At 44.0% G+C, this 18,396-nt stretch overlaps 1 protein-coding gene across 1 annotated transcript in view; it reads left to right on the plus strand.

Annotated features, from left to right (window-relative positions):
* Positions 1-18,396, plus strand: part of ARPP21 (cAMP-regulated phosphoprotein, 21kDa) — a 100,126-nt gene that overhangs the window by 80,745 nt on the left and 985 nt on the right. Inside the window, exon 20 of the mRNA XM_009699055.1 lies at positions 17,228-17,379. Within this exon, the coding sequence (XP_009697357.1) occupies positions 17,228-17,379 (152 nt within the window). The remainder of the gene's footprint in view (positions 1-17,227; positions 17,380-18,396) is intronic.

The raw sequence follows: 18,396 nt of genomic DNA on the forward strand, positions 1-18,396 counted from the left end.
GATTTGTGCCCACACAGAGAAGTTAGCCTTCCAGGGGAAACGTCCCACAAGACATTTCAAAGACTGCAATGTAGAAACAGGTGTTTGGGAAGGAGGGAGGTTTGGAACCTATTTAAGAGTGAAATTTTCCAGGAAACAGTGAATATTTTCTGGATTGGAGGGTGTGAGAGGAATACAAATAAGCATTTTCTGGTCACTTTTCCTGCCCCAGTTACTGGAATGCTGTGAGGGTTTTTTCATCGCTTCAGGATGACAAGTGCAGGCAGGTGATGGGGCAGGGAAAGGTACTCTTACTTCTTCTGTCATTGAAATCAAGTCAGGGGCTGTGGCAATTACTACTCAATTTGCCTCCTGCCCAATTTGCAGCAAAGAGGTATAGTTTAGCAGAATATTTCTGGTCTTTTGGTAAGGTAGAATTTCAGGGATGCTGCAAACATGTTCCTTTATTTGTGGCAAATATAAATCTGAAGGATATAGACAAGAAAAAGAAAGGGGAGGAGTGACTTCTTTGTTACAGCTTTGATATTCAACTTGTTGTTACGGAAGAAACAAAAGTGCTCCTGTTCTTCTCCCTTGCTTGAAGAAATCTATTTCTACCTTGCATTTCTATTAAGTGCTGTAAAGAAATCATAATTACAGTGTACTAAACTAATTCTTTTACACTGCATTAAGCTTAAAATAATGTTGAATCCATATTTCCATTAGCTAGCAATGAAAAAACTATTAGGAATAACACTTAACATACAATCAGTTCAATTCCTGCAAATGTGTTTCCAAAGAAGAGTGGTGCTGCACAGTCATAAATAAACGGAAGCGATAGCCTGCACTGTGCCGTAATATCTGTACTACCAGGAGTTTCAGTTCAAGGAAAAAAAATGTTCTTTCTTCTAATCATTACATTAGAGCCACAAAAATAGATAAAGGGGCAGGTTCCAAAAGGGGCTGAGCTCTTTTTTCCCATATGCTTTGGAGACTTTAGGAAAATTACTACTAAGTTTTGCCACTTTTGCATCTTCTCCAAGTCGCCATCTGTGGAGAAAATGTTTAGCTAGCTTACTTTTAAAGTATCAATCTATATATAGGTGTGTTATACCATTTCGGTTACAGTGTCACTGTGGCATTTTTCATTTGGAGACTGTAAATACAGAAGCACGATTCTCTCAGGCATTCACTGGCATAAACTCAAGAAATGGCCAACTTCCTCTGAAAGGTTACACGAATCGTTCTAGAAGTATGCGATGTGTCTGAGGTCCTCGGGTTATATGGTAATGGGTATCACAGAAACAGGTAGATATTCATTATCACTTCCCAAGGGTGTGTTTTGGAGTAAATTGAAGTTAAAAATACCCCCCGGAAACAAACTCTTTGTTAAATGTGCTTTACCTTTTGGAGATGAGCCGATTACAGTATAATTGCTGATAAACTTCCTTCGATCCACAGCAAGATGTAACTGCTTTGGCCAAGTCATTAGTTTCTCTTACTGCTCTTAACTTAGGAACTGTAAAGACACAAAGCTGTGCTTCCGAGTGTGCCAAAATGGGAGGACTGTAATAGTTGGAGGCAGATAGAATTTGTTGAACTTTCCCTGCTAATAGGAGGAGACGAGTCTGCTGCATGGCTCTCCGTGGCACTGTACAGGGGCACGTCCTCCTCAGAGGACACCCTCTGAAGTGCAGGTTGGCTGTGAAGTCGATCTTGGTCTATGCTACTATGTCAGAGGGTAGAGTTTAGCCCAAAGTGTCTTAAAATAATTTTTCAAGGCTTTTACAGTAGTAAAATCTTGCTGTGGGAGGAGACTTTGGCATCGTGCTTTTTCTATGCTCCTTTTCCAGTGCTGCTCTGAGCCATGGGAAGAGCCTGGCTCTTACCGCGGGTTTGAACTGGTGTGACCGGTGAACAAGTGTGCCCGGTCACTTCGTCCTTCACAGAAGTGGTGATGCAGGTGCCAGCACGGCCGTGGTGACCGCCACGTGGCCAAGTCCCCATCCCGTTCTGGGTACTAGCACAGCTAAACCGCAGCAGCACTTGGGTCACTTTACCGTCCTTCAAAGCCATGCAGGAGGCAGGCGCAGGCAAGGTCTATGGTGGCTGGAACGCCTGTAGGTCTGCAGCCCGTGCTTTGCTTCAGTGCCTACAACCTGGAAGCAAGAGGCAGTGATTTTCCAGCTTCTGCCTAAAAGGTAGCATCTAAACTGTGACTTTCTGTGCCAAACTTTGTTCCAGAGGCAATTTGTAAGCGCTTTGTATTTCAACTTTAGCTGGGAAGTCCCAGCCACTCTCACCGTTGCAACGTTATCTTCCAAAAAGCCAACGAAAATACAGCTTTGATATGTTTCTTTAGGTGCTCAGATGCCATTGCATGTGAGGTATTATCATGAAAACTGCATTATCACAGTAATTCAGGGCCTTCGGGCATCTGATGTTGCCAATTGCCTTCACTTCTTGCTGGTATGTAATTTATCACCGGTGTGGCCTACCCTGCTAAAATGCGCCCTTTGTGGGCAGAGGCGAAGCTAATATACTTTCAAAGTGTATTCGAATTGCTTCAATAAATCACAGCTGTCACTGTGAGCAGTTTTATCGCTTGCCAAAACAATATGTTATCTTCATGCTTTATAGTCTTGATACAATTCTGGACTTTTATTTGTGTAAATTGTAACGCATCATAACTTTTTTTATCAAACAAATTTGAGCAGCCCTGATTTTTTTTTATTTTACTTTTTTAAAATGGAAAGTTTGCCTTGCTCTGTAAGGAAGACCACATTTTTATGGGATGTGTGTTATAGTTGTAATTATTGGGTTTTTTTATTATTAATTAGCTCTAAGAACTCTTGCAGTTTGTTTCCAGTTTGTTAATTTTCATTCTTTTAAGCAGTTTGTGCAGCGGGGCTAGCTTTGTTTTGTAGCTCGTTTCCTCCCCCACTTTGCTGCGTCGCAGGAAGAGCAGCTACACAGCGGTCCAGGGCCGTGGAGTCTCTGCAGCGAGTAGGACAGCGAGGAGATGCAGGAGCCTCTTCGCCTCGTAGGGTTTATTTGCTCTCTGTGCAGAACATCCACCAAACTAATCAATCGTGCGGATTTGAAATAAAAAAACCTCCTCAAATCCAGAAAGCAGTTGCAGACAAGCCTTCCTACCCGAGACCTGCAGGGTAGCGTAACAGGGAAGTCACGAGTGCCTAAGGCAGAAGTAATTCCTTCGTCTGCAAGCCCTTCCCCTGAATGATAGAAAACAGCCGGGAGCGTGAGCGGCACAAAGACTCGGAGCTGTGATGTGGGAGGGGGAGAGTTGTGTCTCAGCAGCCAGACCCGCTCTCCTGGGCAGGGACCACCTGTGCCCATGCCATCTGCCTGCCCTGTCCCCATCCCTGTCCCGAGCGTGTGGGGTGGGATGGCTCTCAGGCAGGTTCCTGGCAACATCCCTGTAAGCTCTGGACAGACACAAGTTCATCCGTCATGTTTTTCTTCTCCTGCCACAGTGGTAGATCTGTTTATGAGCGTGACTTGTGGCTGTGTCAGGACCTTGCGGTTACTTCTTGCAACAAGAGCTGCCTCTCAGCTTTCCTTTCTCAGGGATGCTCTCACATTAAATGTGCTGTTTCCAGGACAGCCTGTAAAATGTCTCCTTTTTATGACCATGCCTAAAATACTAGTGAATATTTATGAACCAATTTGCCATGGCTTCTCCTATGATGGGAAAAAAAGTACTTTTAATTGATGCAACAGCTTGTTCAAGAATATGAGAACGAGGTCTATAAAGTAGTCAGTTTTTACAATTAGAGAATTATTTATTTGCAGCAGATATATTTGCTAAAATGTGAAGATTTACTCATCTGTTTTTTAGTTTGAAGAAGTTATGCCAATTGTTTAAAATTGAACAACGGCTCTACTGTAAGGAAAATTTATAGGTGTAGATTGAGTTCCTTGTCATGAGGAGTAGTCTAAAGGTATGACTTACATTTGTCCTTTTTCAGTTACAGAAGTTAGTGTTCTCAAGATTTGCACTTGGAATGAGCAGTAGTTGCTAAAAAACATTCTGCAGATGTGTTTGCAGCTCCTGTGATTTTCTCTTTTCAAAAATTTTCGCTACACAGACATTTTTGGCCGATTGGCTAGGCACATCAGCTACCACTTCAGAAATGCATGTTGTAAATTTTACGTGGAGAGACAGTTCTGGCAGCTGCTTTGCGGTTTGACTTTGAGCAGCCCCAGAAGAAGTATATGAGATCAGTTACCCCATCCAGACCACGTAAGCAAGAAACAAGTATTTTAGCCTAGGGTTGACTTGGATGATGGTACTGCATTAAATTCAATGATTGCACATATAGGGATGCATATATACTCCTGCCCACATACACAGATCATTTCATAGGATCAGAGGAGCTAAGGATACTCACGATTCTGTGAAAAAAACACTAAGAAACCTGCTCTTCCCCCAGAAGACATCTCTCCCACCTCAGCTGAGCCTGAGGAGCTGGCAGTTGCCTTTTAGCAAGCATTGCAAAGCCTTTGCAAACCCTTCCCGGGTATTTTCGAGATGCCCATTTGTGTTGGTTTGCTGGCAAACCTCTGATTTGCAGAGACCTGTCATTAAGACTTGTGCTCTGGCAAATGACTCTTACCATGCCCCCTTCCTCCCTTTCCTGCCAGTATTGGCAGGCTTCAGGCTCTGGGAATTTGGCCCTTCCTTTCCAGGTGCTGACAGAAAAAAACAAACATCTTTTTTGGATCAAAGTAGGATTCTTCATCCAACTGAAAATTCTGCAAAGCTCTCGGCACTCAGAGGTATGTTCGTATTATGTATTATATTAGAGATCAGGTATTTTTCCATTGACGTTATCAATTGAGTATATAGCACTTCTCAGCACTGCTGGGTTTCAGAATGTCTTATGAAGAAATCACCCCTCAAAACCTTATTTTACAGATGAGAAAACTAAGGCAGAAAGGAGAAGTAATGCGCTCAGGGTGTACTATGTCCCAGGCAAGCAAAAAGCTATTAATATTTATGATGGATGCAAGGGAAAAGTTCTGCCGCTGGCTGTCAAATCTGCCTTGACCACACACCCAGGCTGGTCGTCAGTATTTATGCTGAGTTGAAGACTCCATATGTTTATGGTCTTTATTGTGCATTTCCCATAGCTCTGAACGCTTAGCTGGCATTGATCGCGAGTTCCGACTTTGCAAATACCTTTGGCCATGAAGATTGTAAACACAGCTTTGCTGGGGTTGCAAACTATTAAGAGTGTGACAGCAAATGCTCCGTGGCAGCTCTGCCCCAGTGATTTCTGAGAGCAGACATCGCCCTGGAGAGACTCACAGCAGACAAAGCACGTATATTCAGGAGTCTTTCCTATGTTTAAATGTGTGTTATGCTTCGCTTTTTGCTAATGGAAGTAAATTTTGCATCATTTTCAGTTCCACAGTTGCAGATACCTTGAGGGGAGATAGGGGGATCAGGACTGATCCTATGGGTTTTGCAGAACAAGTCTGCATAAGATGCTTTTGCTTGGCAGGTCAGCCTTCTCAGGCTGTTGTACTCATTGGGTTAACCAAAATATCTTATTGCAGCGTTAACGCTGGACCAGCTCTAGCAGGAGTTTTCCAGCTCATGTGCTCTGCAGTGAAAGCTGGGGATGAGCGAGGGCAAAGAGAGGGTTGGGTGGGGTTTTTTTTTCATGTAGCTGAATTAAGCCATGCTCTGGCTGAACATTTGGACAGCTGTTGACCACGGGCCTGATTTCAGGCTTGCTCGAGCCCGCAGAAAGACTGCCGCTAGCATGAGCGAGGCAGGGATTGCCGGAGCGACGTCTGTCCGTGTCCCAGCCGCCACCGTCAGCTTGTTGGCCAACTCAGCAGAGACGTGGGAATCAGTGTAGAAAAAAATCCGAAGCCACCTCCATCCTCCCTCACCCTTTTCTCTTTCTCCTGCTCTCTTTGGACCAAGGTTTCTTGGCGCAGCTGTGCAGAAGAGCTTGCTGCTGACAGTGTCGTATCTATTAATTGCCTTTGTGAATACACAAGGAACTTGTGTCTCCAGGTGTTAATCCTCATGTTTTCAAAAGTGCCACTAAACCCTCTTTAGAAAAGGCGAAAATGAAAGTTTACATCCACAGTGCATTCCCCTTTTTTCTTTTAGTAAATGCTCGTATTATTCTGCCCACCCAATGCAAGAGTTGAAAATACACTTGCCAGTGATGTGGAGATAGGTGTGCTTTGCAGATTTAGCTGCCTGATTTTATCAAAGGAGTTTATAAAACTGTATGAACCAAGTTACTTTGCAGATTCCAGACAATTAAACTGTTTCATTTCATTTAAAATGAGCCACAAAACAAAGCCCAGCTTCCAAGAGTGAAAAGCAGAGGTTGTTCGTGAGAATTTATGGTTATTTGCCCAGGTCTGCTCTCAGTAAGATGCAACGGTGAGCTGTGCATCACCAGCACACTGCAGCCTTCCTCCAGTACGTAGGATGTGGGCAGGAGCTGCGTGGAAGCAAACGGCGTGGCCGAAGCAGGGAGAGCACACGGACCATCAGCTCCGTACGGGGCTGGTGAGCAGCAGCCTGCCCGAGCGATCCCTCCTCGGGCTGCGGCCCCGAGCACTGGTGCTCCCTGAGGCAGCACACGGAGGTTTTGGGGTATTTTGCAGAAAAGTTTTGTGCGGTTCTGCTGTTTTTCTCTGGGCAAGTTATTTCTCCAGGGTGCTTATTTTTCCATTTCTGGCTGTCTCGTCTGTTCAGGACTGTGGCGTCTTCATTGTCGGGACTGCAGCTGTTCCTTGAAGTTTGCACGGTAGCTGGCAGGGTGGAGGTTCACCCTGGGCTTGTGCTTGTAGATGTTTCAGCAATAGCGAGAGCTAAGTTATAGATCAGTACATGGGGGATCCACAGTTTGTTTGCTCAGACCTGCTGTCATTTATTTGGGGGCAATTCGGAAAAATCAAACTAGTGTAATGTAGAGACGAACTTGCTGAGATTCAGTGAATCTGTGGGTTCACAGCTTGCATGGAAAATCTGATCCTGCTGGTTTTGTATTTGCTGTCATTTTGAATCACACTTAATTTCGCTCGGGTAGCTAGCTGTCCCATTGCACACAATTCTTGTGGATTTGCTAACACAGTGGCTATTGCAAATAACTGTTATGCTATGGCCAGGAATGGTTTTAGATAACAGAACGCAAACACAGACACTGGTACCTATAGGGAGCATTACATAGGGTGCTGTTCATCTAATGAGCTACATGGACTTGACCATATGTGCTTCCAGCTAACGATCGCTAACTTGGACATTGATTGTTACCTTCCTGTATCGTGAGTGCTGTCACTCATGTCTGCAGGTACTTTTGGCTGGAAATAACAGCTCGAAGTCTGCTGTCCTTGGGAAGGCCAGGCTTATACTCAGTGGCGAAAATGATGGTATTGCCAGCTGACTCAGGTGAAGAAATCATTCCGATGCAATTGCAGAGGAGAGTCTCTCTAGTGGACTGTCTTGAGTCGATGCTACTTGACTGTTTTCATTATTTATACGAACTCTCCTGGGCAGCCCTGTGCTGGACCGCTGCATCACGCAGTCTGGAGCTCTCACATGCCTCACATCCCACCGTTAAAGCGGCTGGTTAGGTTAGAGCTCAGCAGTTGCAAAGGATGGGCTAGTATTTACCTTTTTTAACTCCCCATTTTATCTGATACTTGTTTCCACTGATACAGGTACGTGCATATGTGTGTATGCATACCAAGAGTTAAGTTAGTGCCAATTTTTTTTAATAAGGGTTTGAATTTATACCAAGTGTAAGTTTGTACCAGCTATGGTATTGATATTCCTGCTCTGAAGTACAGGCAGTTACTGTTTTGCATAAAAAATATTCCCATGTGAAAGTGAATACATTTGTAACAAAGGTCACATTTTGCAATTCTGCGCCGGGGAAGTTCAGGCTAGAAATGAGGAGGCATTTCTTCACCGAAAGGGTGGTTAGGCATTGGAATGGGCTGCCCAGGGAGGTGGTGGAGTCACCATCCCTGGAGGTGTTTAAGAAAAGCCTGGACGTGGCACTTGGTGCCATGGTCTGGTTGACATGGGGGTGTTAGGGCAAAGGCTGGACTCGATGATCCCAGAGGTCTCTTCCAACCAAATCGATTCTGATTCTGTACAGTTTTCTGGGTAGACAGATGAGAAAAGAGCAGTTTGTTCTTGCAGTCTTCAGCCAAAGCTATTGTTTTGGGGTTTTTTTCTGAAAATAATAATAATAAAATAGTTAATCATATGCTTCATTTCATCATAGTTCACTGTAAATGTTAGCTTTAAAGAAAATTCAGTTTTTCTACAAGACTGTATGGACACTTTGTGAATTCAGCAGAATCTGGAACATGATGTTATGTAGTCATGCTAAATGAAAACTCTCTATAATGTTTCACTGGCAAGGGCATCTCTCTTGATGCCACTTTTCATCGTGAGGCAAGACCTACAGCACGTCGTATGCCAAAGGAGTCTTACTATCAACACTAACGAGTTTTTACATGGGTGTTTTAGTTGTATATTAGCTATTCAAAAACCCCATGAAGAGGAATAGCGGCGGACTAGAGCAGTGTAACAGTCTATGGCCATAGTAGGGGCTATGTCTAGATTTGCATCTGGTTTGGTCTTTAAGCAGTAAAGCTCTCTTAAGAGCAACCCACAAGTTCTGCAGACTGGTCTGTTGGCCTGCCCATGGCTCCGCGTTAACTCTCGTTAACGTCAGCGGGATTGGCGGGCAGGGGCTGAGAGCAGGATTCTCCTTGGTTTTTCCCTAACACTATTCGGGACCTCCCCGATGTCACGAGGACCGCGCACCGGCTTGCAATACATACCTCAGTGGCTCAGCTCTGGGGGAAGGAGAAGCCTTCACCCCTTTCAGAATAATGTTTTCCAGGTCCTGTAGTACCCTCCCTGCAGGCATCTCAGCGGGCTTTGGGCATCTACACCGCTCCACTGTAAACCCTTGCTCATCGTGCTGGGCAAAGGGAAACGCTTCCCAGAGCCCGTCTCCCCAAAGCCGTCGAGCCCGTCTAACGTGACTCCATGGATTAACTTAGTTCAAAAGCATAAAATACTTTCCTCCTCTCTCTCGATACCGCCTGTGTCATTTGCTGGCTGACTTTTTTTTTTTTTTTTTGGGTCTCCAATAAAATGCAGAAGCCTCAGATTACCAAAACAGCTGCACATGCTTTGTCTGGGTTAATGCAGTTAAGTCAGGCTCCAGGGTCTGGGGAAGTGCCAAGATCCTGGATCAGCTGCTTTACCAGAATTATGCTGCTGTAATGGAGCCCTGCATTATTGTGTTGCAATTATTTTGGCTTGCAGCTGGCTGTTCCCTCTGTATTTTTACTGAAGTGAGATGAAAGGATTTTGTCTTAAAAATAGAATTTTCTTTTCTGAATCTTACAGAAGCTTTGAGTTACATACCGTGTCTGTAAGAGGTGCCCCTCCATTTATCCTCAGATTTATCTTCAATGAGAACAGCAAATAATTTTTGTCATAGTTTTTGAAGAACAGGAAGAGTGCTAAATCGTCTCAAAACATGAAGTAAAAGTGTATTGAAAAGGGAATAAACTAAGTGATTAAAGTGTCATATAATGACATGGGTTTAGGTTCTCAGCAAGAACAGGTTTGTTTTCAGCATCAAGCCACTTACTAGTAGCAAGTTGTTCTTAAAGCTCTCCCTGTAATTTGGAACTCTTCTGTGTAGAGAAGTAAAATAATAGATTCGGATTTTAAACTGAAGAAAAACATTTCCCCAACCTTGAATCTCCTATATTTGTATCCATTCAAGCTCTTTTGGATGCCTGTTTATATACCTTTCTTGTCAAATACCAGCGCTCTCCGGTTCTCCAGTTGATAGCGAAAAGCAAACTGAACGCAACCATTTATCTTTGAACTGTTCAACCGTGCCCTTCTTCCCGGTCTTGTTAATAACGCCAGGGCTCCCAGGAGCACCCTCACGCAATGTTATCACATCAGCTTTTTGTTTGACCTTACCTGCTGTTCCCCTGGAACATAGAGAGGGGGGAAAAAAAGGCAAAATGCCAGCCTGCCTTAATTAAAATTTTAGTCTCAGAAGATGTTACAGTATGCGATTTCATTAGGTATATAATGAAAGTATTTAATCATACCTCTTATTTGTCTGGGCCTTTTTACTTGGTAGAGAGATCTCTGAGTTTTAAAAAAAAACTCTTCTAAGGTGCGGAAAAGTAGCTGAGGGGTAGGTATGCATCTTTAAGTGATTCATAAATTCATTGTATGCGTGATTTTGCATGTTTGCCCTAAAGGTGGTTGCTTGGATGATGAAGTAGAAGACTCTAAATAACAGTTCAGTGCTCTTTGCGAAAACATTTTTCCCTCACGGGGCAGCGAGCATGCATATAAATGGTTTTTAAAAGATAATGCTATTCCTTGTCTCCAGCAGTTGGAACTTGGCATCATAGGAAAAGGGTAAAATAAAATATAATGGATATTTCTTTGACATATATGAAGCTGTAAATCTCATGTGTGATATGCAGTGTTACTTTCATCATTTCTCATTGGCATAATCTGAAGCACCGTAACAGCAGGCGTCCTACCCCCAGATGTGGCCGTTTGGTTTACGCGGTGACTATTCTTGAGGAAAAGTCTGTGCACAAAGCACTTTCTCCTAGCTTTTGTAAAGAGGTACCTTATTCCGGTTTGTATAGGACTAGCAGAGTTAAAAACTAGATTGGTGAGGCCCTGGTCCTGCCCATCTTTTGAACTGGGAGGGTTGGCGTTGCTAGGGGAGTTCTGTTTTACCCCTAATTTTTTTCCCGTTTTGTTAGCAGCCGAGAAGCGTCCCCAGCTGACAGTGTTGTCTCGAGTAGCACATGAAACCGTCCATGCTTCAGATGCTCTGTGCTTTGGGTTTCTTCCAGCCCCCAGGGCTGCAAAACGAGTAGAACCAGGATTTCATACAGATTTTTGAGGAAGAGTAAATGAAAAGGACAAGGAGGGGCAGTTCAGCTAAATAAGACGGATCCCGCTCTAGCAGATGGACAGACCTAGCGAGATGGGCGATTTCAAAGCTGTTACCCACAAAAAAAAAAAGTCTTGAGTATCAGAGTGTTTTCATCAGCAGTTTTTACCAAATCTAGCAAATAGGTCACTGTGAAATAATGCAAAATTGCAGCAAATTTCCAGATTTGATTTGTTCTTCTTATGAAGCTGGATGAAGATATTTTTGCACTATTGATTTTGTGAGATTTGTAGCTTTGTAAACCAGAACGAGAAAGAGAGGTGGGAAAGACAGACAAGCTGTCTTCTAACGAGTAGTTTTCTTCTTTCTTTTGTGATAATAAATCTTAGTGGCTCACATCTCTGGTGCATATTCGCATCTTGCCGAGTTCCTTAACGCAGCTGAAGACAGCTCGCTCTCTGCGCGTCTGCCATCAAATGCGGCTGTTCATCTGTTACCAGGTTCGGGAAGCATGAATGTGCTCTTAGCAAAGCTGTGGCCAATTTAGGGATCAGGGAGCTACGATTCTGGCAGCAATTATGTGTCGAGACTCTAAGTTCAAAATCCTGCAGTTTTATAACCCCAGCTCTGCGGAGAATTGTTCGAGTCACTGTCATTGTAATCCGTTCAGGAATGTATTTACCATGTTACGTGTTTTCAGTGAACGTAACTGGAGTGCCATTAGCTAAAAATTGTTTTGATCTCGCACAACTTGACAGAATTGATGTCGTTAGTTTTAAATTTTGAAAACAGAACTAGCGTAATGCCCCATGCTTTCCCCCTCAAGCTGTACTGCTTGGGATTTACCTGCAATGAAAGAAGCCAAACTGAAAGTCACTTCTGTGAAAAGGCTGCTCTGGGGTTTGAGGGTCTGAGCCCGGGGAGCGCGTGGGGAAAGGAGTCTGTGTGCTGCTGGGGGCTTTGGCGCCTGGGTGTTACGAGCCTCCTCATACCTCCCAGTTATCTGCTGCTTCTTAAGGCTCCTTCATTTCAGGCATAGGTATTCTCATTTTTTTCCTTTGTATGTGTGTGAAAACTAAATAAAATTCATTGCATGGTCTTACGTTTTGAGGGGACAGGAATGGATTTTTAGCATTAAGCTATTAACATATTTGTCCTAGCTAACATGGTATCCAGTTCACACCCATAAATTATCTGTGATGTCTTCAAGTGGAACACAAATCCCGAATAACTTTGAATTTTATTTCTAAACTGAGCAGTTCTAGGTTTCTCTCCCAACCATGTAATGTTATTATACTGTTTTCTGTTCTGCTCAAGAACAATCTGCCTGCAGATACCTCTTCACCTTTTGAATAAATTGAGCAGAGTGAGCTCATTAGGTCTCCCGGGAAGAGGTGCACTTTCTGACCTCAGATCATTTTTGTAGCTCTCTTCTCAACTCTTACCACTTTTGGGGAGTCTTTTGCAACCGTAAGTCCCCACGGCGAGCACAGCACTTGGGACTGGGTGCAGAAACTGCTCCTGCAGATTCTTACAGCAGAGGCTGAGCTGGTCTGTACTGGGGGGACGTCGGGCACCAGAAAGGCACTGCAGTAGTTGCGGAGCGGGCAGGAGCATGACCAGATCTGTGTAGCCCTGCACCCAGCCCAGTTAGCCCTGATGAGGTTTCCCTTTTGAATTTCTTTGGGGCTTTGCTTGCCTAAGCCACTGCAGTGGGTTGCCAAGGTACCCGAGTTTTGGGTTTGCTGGTGGCAACGGCTCCACTTCTCCTGGCACTACGCTGAGTGAAGTGGGAAGGGAGCGGATGAGATCTCGAATCGCCGCACATCAAAAACACTGTGAATTTATGCGTTTGCATGGGATGGGCTTAGATGGAAGGACTCTGTTCATGTGGTAAGAGTGCAATAAGGGTACAGTCAGATTTGCGGTTCAGGGACTCGTGCCAGACTGCTGCACTCGTCAGCCGAAGTGCTGATACACATACTACAGAGCTATCTTGCTAATATGTGCTTCAAATCTAAAGTGAGCTATGAAACAGTCCCTCCAAACATGGATGTGCCGTTCACAGAGGATGTGTGCTGAGGCCAGCAGAGCGCCAAATGTGCTTTGATTACAGCTCTGGGTGACATTACTGGCAGAGCTGTAAGACCACTGCGTTTTGTCTTTTGAGCTCCGTAGCCTCATTAAGAAATTAAAACATGTGTGGGTCTTTCATGCAGCCTTTCTCCCCCTGGGATGTTTAAGTTAGCTGACTGTCAGCATGGTGGTGGAGGCTGTAAAGGTTCAGAGAATTACCTTGATGGTATGACGGCCTCTTCCATTCCGACTGCAATCCAAGGCTCATTTTTCCTCTGAGGCATTCATTGGAATTCTGTGCACGATTTGTTCCTCTGGTTGTTTAACAGTGTCTCTCATGTTTGCCCTGATTTAAAAAATCCTCCTTTGTAGCAGAGATAACATAGAGCAGGATGATATAATTGCAGTAAAGAGGCCCTGGAGCTTGCAGTAATAGGATGGTTCATCTGATGTATACTGCCATTAGAAAATAAGCCACGTATGTATGTTCTCAGGGGACAGTAAAGAGGCTTTTAAGGATTACACTTTATGTAGTATGAAAGCTAATGAGCAAAAGAGCAAGTATGAAGAAAACTATTGCTGCAGAAAGCATGATGCTGCTTCCAGTTCTCCCTTGTTCCCTGACACCTGTGTAGCTCCGAAACATCCATCTCTGCCCAGCAGTGCATGGCTTTCCGTGCGCTGCAGTCTGTTCCCAAGACTTTTGAGAGCACTGTATTATTTTTATTTCAATGAAAAATAAACAGCATGTCAAGAGCATGGCAGAGCTGAATGAGGATTGAAACTGCTGTGTGTGTACAAAATAAATAGTTTTGGGGGAATAGCGATCTCTGATAGTCTGTGCCCTCAAAAAAAAAAAGATAGATTTGCTAGAACGATGTAGTTTCGTGAATATTGCTGAAAGGTTGATATATTAAGACTATCAGTTATGCAGAGTCTCAATTCTCCCACCTCCAGTTTTTTACTGGCGAGTGCACAAAAACACGTGAAGACATCAACACACAGTAAACACTGAAGGATCCGTTTCAAATGTCACGTGGCATGCAGAGCCAGAGTTGCGGAATTTGGGCTGTGGAGGTAGGAAATTCAGAGCAGCTGGTTTCTAATACTGACAAGTTCTTGTTCCAGTGGGTTGCCATGTAGAGTGTCAATTCCTTCCCCTTGCCTTTGTGCTGGAACAGAAGCCGTCTAGCAGAACGGTCTTGGGCTGCTGTGTTTTTTCATAGCATCTTCCTCTTGCTTATCGAGCTTGTTGTAGATAAATTAATTAATTCACCTTTTAATACTCTGTACTCCCTCTGCACTGTTGGAGTATATTTTTGTACCTTGACAGGTTTTTATATTCAATAGCATGGATGAACTTGCATCTTTCTTCATATACGTAACACAGTAAAGGGTCAGACTTTGCTATTGGAAAAGTGAAGTGGCTTCATTTGAGTTGCGGAGCCTTGAAGAGGATCCTGGATTTTGACCAAATGCGGTACTGGTGTTCTGCGGCAAGGTCTGACATCCATAACTTTGTTGTATTCCAAAGGGTACGGGTCATAAAAAAGAAGTCAGTGACTATTAAGTGAGGAAGAGATGACAGCCAGCATCTTTGCAAGGTTACAAGAAGGCCAGTAACCTTCTTAAACATCTGTGTTTAAACCCACAAGTCAAGGGAGCAAATGGTCAAGAGACCACAGTAGCTCCTTCTGGGCCAAAGAAGTGACTTCATTTCCCTCATCAGCAGAGAAAGTTCAAGAGACAATGCGGTCAGATTCTTGTGTTAATACCTCTTTGCTCCCATCTGATCACATTGGAAGTGTGTTAGAGCGCATGTGAAGTATTTTTCTGCTTGAATTGAGGCCCCTCTGTGTGGTCAGAGGGTTGCTAATAGGGAGGAGGTTTTCAGGGCAGAGGTACATGTTACTGTAATGGCCCCGTCAGGGCATGCCTACACGTTCAGCATAAGGATAGATACTTCGTCCTTTCCATAACTTTTTGTTTCAGTTTGATAGTCACGTCTGTACTGGGCAATAAAGTTGTCATGTTCGGACAATATGGAACACGAAGCTGAGGCAAAGAGAGCGCTGTATGTTCAAGCACACAGCAGAGTTACCAGCCCTAGTCTGACTAAAGTAACGGTAATGCAATTATGTTTACTAGCGATAAGAGAAGGGCTTCTCTCTGCTTGACCCCAGTGATGTCTGTCTGTCTGTGCATAGACCAGTCCGTCACCCTCTGCCAGTGCATCACGGTCCAAGTCTGCGAGCCCAGAGCCGATGTTTGATCGCATTTCCCGACTGAGCATCACTTGATCCCCGCTCCACTGTCAGTCTGTCCTTCATTACAACATCTGGGACTGACTTTGAGAACCGCAAGTGACAGGAGATGAGTTCTCTCTTGCTGCATCTGCTGTCAGTTGGCTCCTCTCTGCTTAAACTTCCAGTCTTGCAAGTACCAGAATAGTAGTGCTAAATTTTTTATTTCTGTCCTTTCTCCCCCTCCTCCCCTTAATTGGTATACGGGAGCAGAAGAGGCCTTGCGATTTTATTATTGCTGTATAAGCCTTCTGTAAACTCAGTTACAGCACTTCTGATGTTGGTAATTTTTTTCTGACTAAAAAATATGCTGATACTGTGTTTGTGCATAGGAAAAGAGCAAATTTGAATATATAATAATCTGGTGCATTTGGGAGAGGTTTGATGCTATATTCCAGCCAAGTTAATCACTCATGGAATTAATTTTATTTTTTTTATTTTGCTCAGTTGACTGGAGACATTAATCTCATATCTGTGGAAAGGCATCTTTAATACCAGAAAATTGATCAGAGATATCCGACGTTTCTCTGGCGTCAGAAAAGATTTGAAAGAAAGCTATCAGTTGACAGTAAACCAGCAGAAACAGAGATATTTGTTACATTATTTTTCTTACATAATGAAGAAATACCCAGGTGATGATTTCCAATTCGTGAAGTATATTGAACCGCGTACTGTATTCATGAATATAAATTGAGCAGACGTGACACACATTTTTCATATAAAAATAACACAGTGTGGCTCCTTCTGATAATTCTTTGCCTGAAATATGCTTATTCTGGGAACATCACTACAGAGTTAATAGCGCACTGCATAACTGCATGTTAAAAAATATGAGTGTTAAAGGACACAATGTCTTAAGGAGAAATTATTCATAGATTTATAATGCAGGTGGCTGGCTGCCTTTTTCAAGGACAGGATCTTTCTGCATCTTCCTTTCCTTTCCCACTTTTTCTGCAAAATCCTTCATCTCTAGATAGCAGCATCACCTAGGTAGCTCACCGCCGGCTGGCAAGGCTCGTTCTCGGGCTGGATTGCGTTGCTGCACCGCTCGCGTTTCGCTTCCCATCCGCGCTTCTGCCTCATCGGGAGCTTTGCCCTCCAGATCATCCAGACTTTGCCCATTTCTCAATTAGTCCTAGAGGAGCCGTCCCAGCAGAAAACCTGCCGTGTTGTGGTGACTTTGAACACAGAACCAATTGGAGGTTGAAAGAGCCATCAGCTTCTCAGCCCTGTGCAGTCACTGGTGTGTCGGCAGTGTTCCCAGCGAGCAACGGGGAGGACTGGACACTCCCTAATTTATGATTTTCCTCTTTTCCCAAACACAAAACTAGTAGGGTGGAATATGACCCGTAATACGCTCTAACTGTATAAAAAACCTAGCAAGTAGGAGCCAGTGTGTATACAGATGTTCTTCTTGATTAAATAAAGCCTTCTGTGTTTACGTTGTGCCAGGAAGCTGCGTTGCCAGAAAGGTAAGAGGGTGAGATAAGAAACGTGACCTGAAAGAAAACTACCAGATTAGACTACGAAGACCAACTTACTGGTGTCCTTGAAGCCGGTGGGAGTTTTGCCTCCGAGGAGGCAGCCAGAAGCCAGCAGCACCCCGTCTATCTGTTCAGGGCTTTACAGTCCTGCGCTGCAGTCTTGTGAAGAGACCTCGGGGTGGGCTGTGCCGCAGGGTTGGAGAGCGTGGGGAACGCCTGCTGCCCGCTCGCGTCAGCCCGCCGGGGCTTTGTTTATTCCCCTCCGGTTCTCACTTCCAGTAACGCTTCTCTAGAAATAGAGCAGCTTTTTGACGAACTCAGGGAGAAATGATGGGATCATTTGCTGTTCCTCAGAACAATTTTAATTTTGCCCCTACAAGCGGCAGGGTATTTGAAGATGTCTTTCTTCTTCCAGGTTACCAGCCTGTCCTGCCGAACCAGCAGCAGGGGTTCCAGGGTCTCATGGGGATGCAGCAGCCGCCCCAAAGCCAGAACCTGATGAATAATCAACAGGGAAATCAGGTGCAAGGCATGATGGTGCAGTATCCAGCCATGTCGTCTTATCAGGTACTTGGGAGCCGTAAAGAAAGACTGCTTTTCTCCGAGAGTGCCTAATTGAATTAAGTTTTTGTATCGCAGAGTGGTCTTTATTACTTCATTAGGACAGTGTGTGGCAGGAGGCCTCCTGATAAATACGCTTCTGAGTCAAATTGGTTTCTTTGCTTCCTGTTTACGTATTCTTAGTGCTCCTGATTTTCATTCTGAATTGGGAATACTTCAAATGAACTATTTATTACAGCCTGCAGTGCGGGTAAGATGTCAGAAAGGATGATGGCATTGTACGTCTTCCTGTGAAGAAAATTAATTTAAAAAAATAAAAGACGGAACATTATTCTTTTGTTTGGTTGGTTTTGCCAGTGCACTATTGTTTCCTGTAGTGAGGCTGAGGGCTTTGCCTCATCCAGTTAAAAATTACTCATCGGTGGAGACTCCTGCCAAGGATCTCATCGTGTCTTCTGTAACAAGCTGTAGCTAGATAGATTTTTGTTTATTGGGTTTTGGGCAGAGGGGAAGGCTAGATTTCCAGCAAGTCCATAAGTTACCCAGACTTATTTCCCCAACTTTAAACCTGGTTTCTGTGAGATATGCCAAGAGCTCGCGAGAGGTGGCCTGTGCTTACGTTTCCTCCTGGTCCCTCTGGAAACTTAAGAAACTAAATGACATCTAATTCATTTTAATAGATTGCGCTGATTGAGCAGCCATCGCCTTTTCCCTCAGCTTCTCCGAAAACACTACAACAACCCAGATGGAAATCGGGGAATTACTTGTGGGTAAAATTTTCCCCTTAGATCTTCAGAATTTCTATATTGAAAATGTGTTTTAAAGGTTAATGATCAAGTTTAAAGTTTTAGACCTTTTAGATGGCCTAGAGATACCAGGGTTGAGTCTTCTGTTTGCGCTGATCCCAGAAATTCATATTCAGCTGGATCATGACAGAGCCACTTACTAGACCCAGGAGCAGAGGGACTTCTCTTTAACCCTTCTCTAACAAAGAAAATCCTCAGGGACGAGAGCGGCTCTGAG

The sequence above is a fragment of the Cariama cristata genome, unplaced genomic scaffold (assembly GCF_000690535.1).
Source record: "Cariama cristata isolate BGI_N322 unplaced genomic scaffold, ASM69053v1 scaffold4984, whole genome shotgun sequence".
Taxonomy (NCBI): Eukaryota; Metazoa; Chordata; class Aves; order Cariamiformes; family Cariamidae; genus Cariama; species Cariama cristata.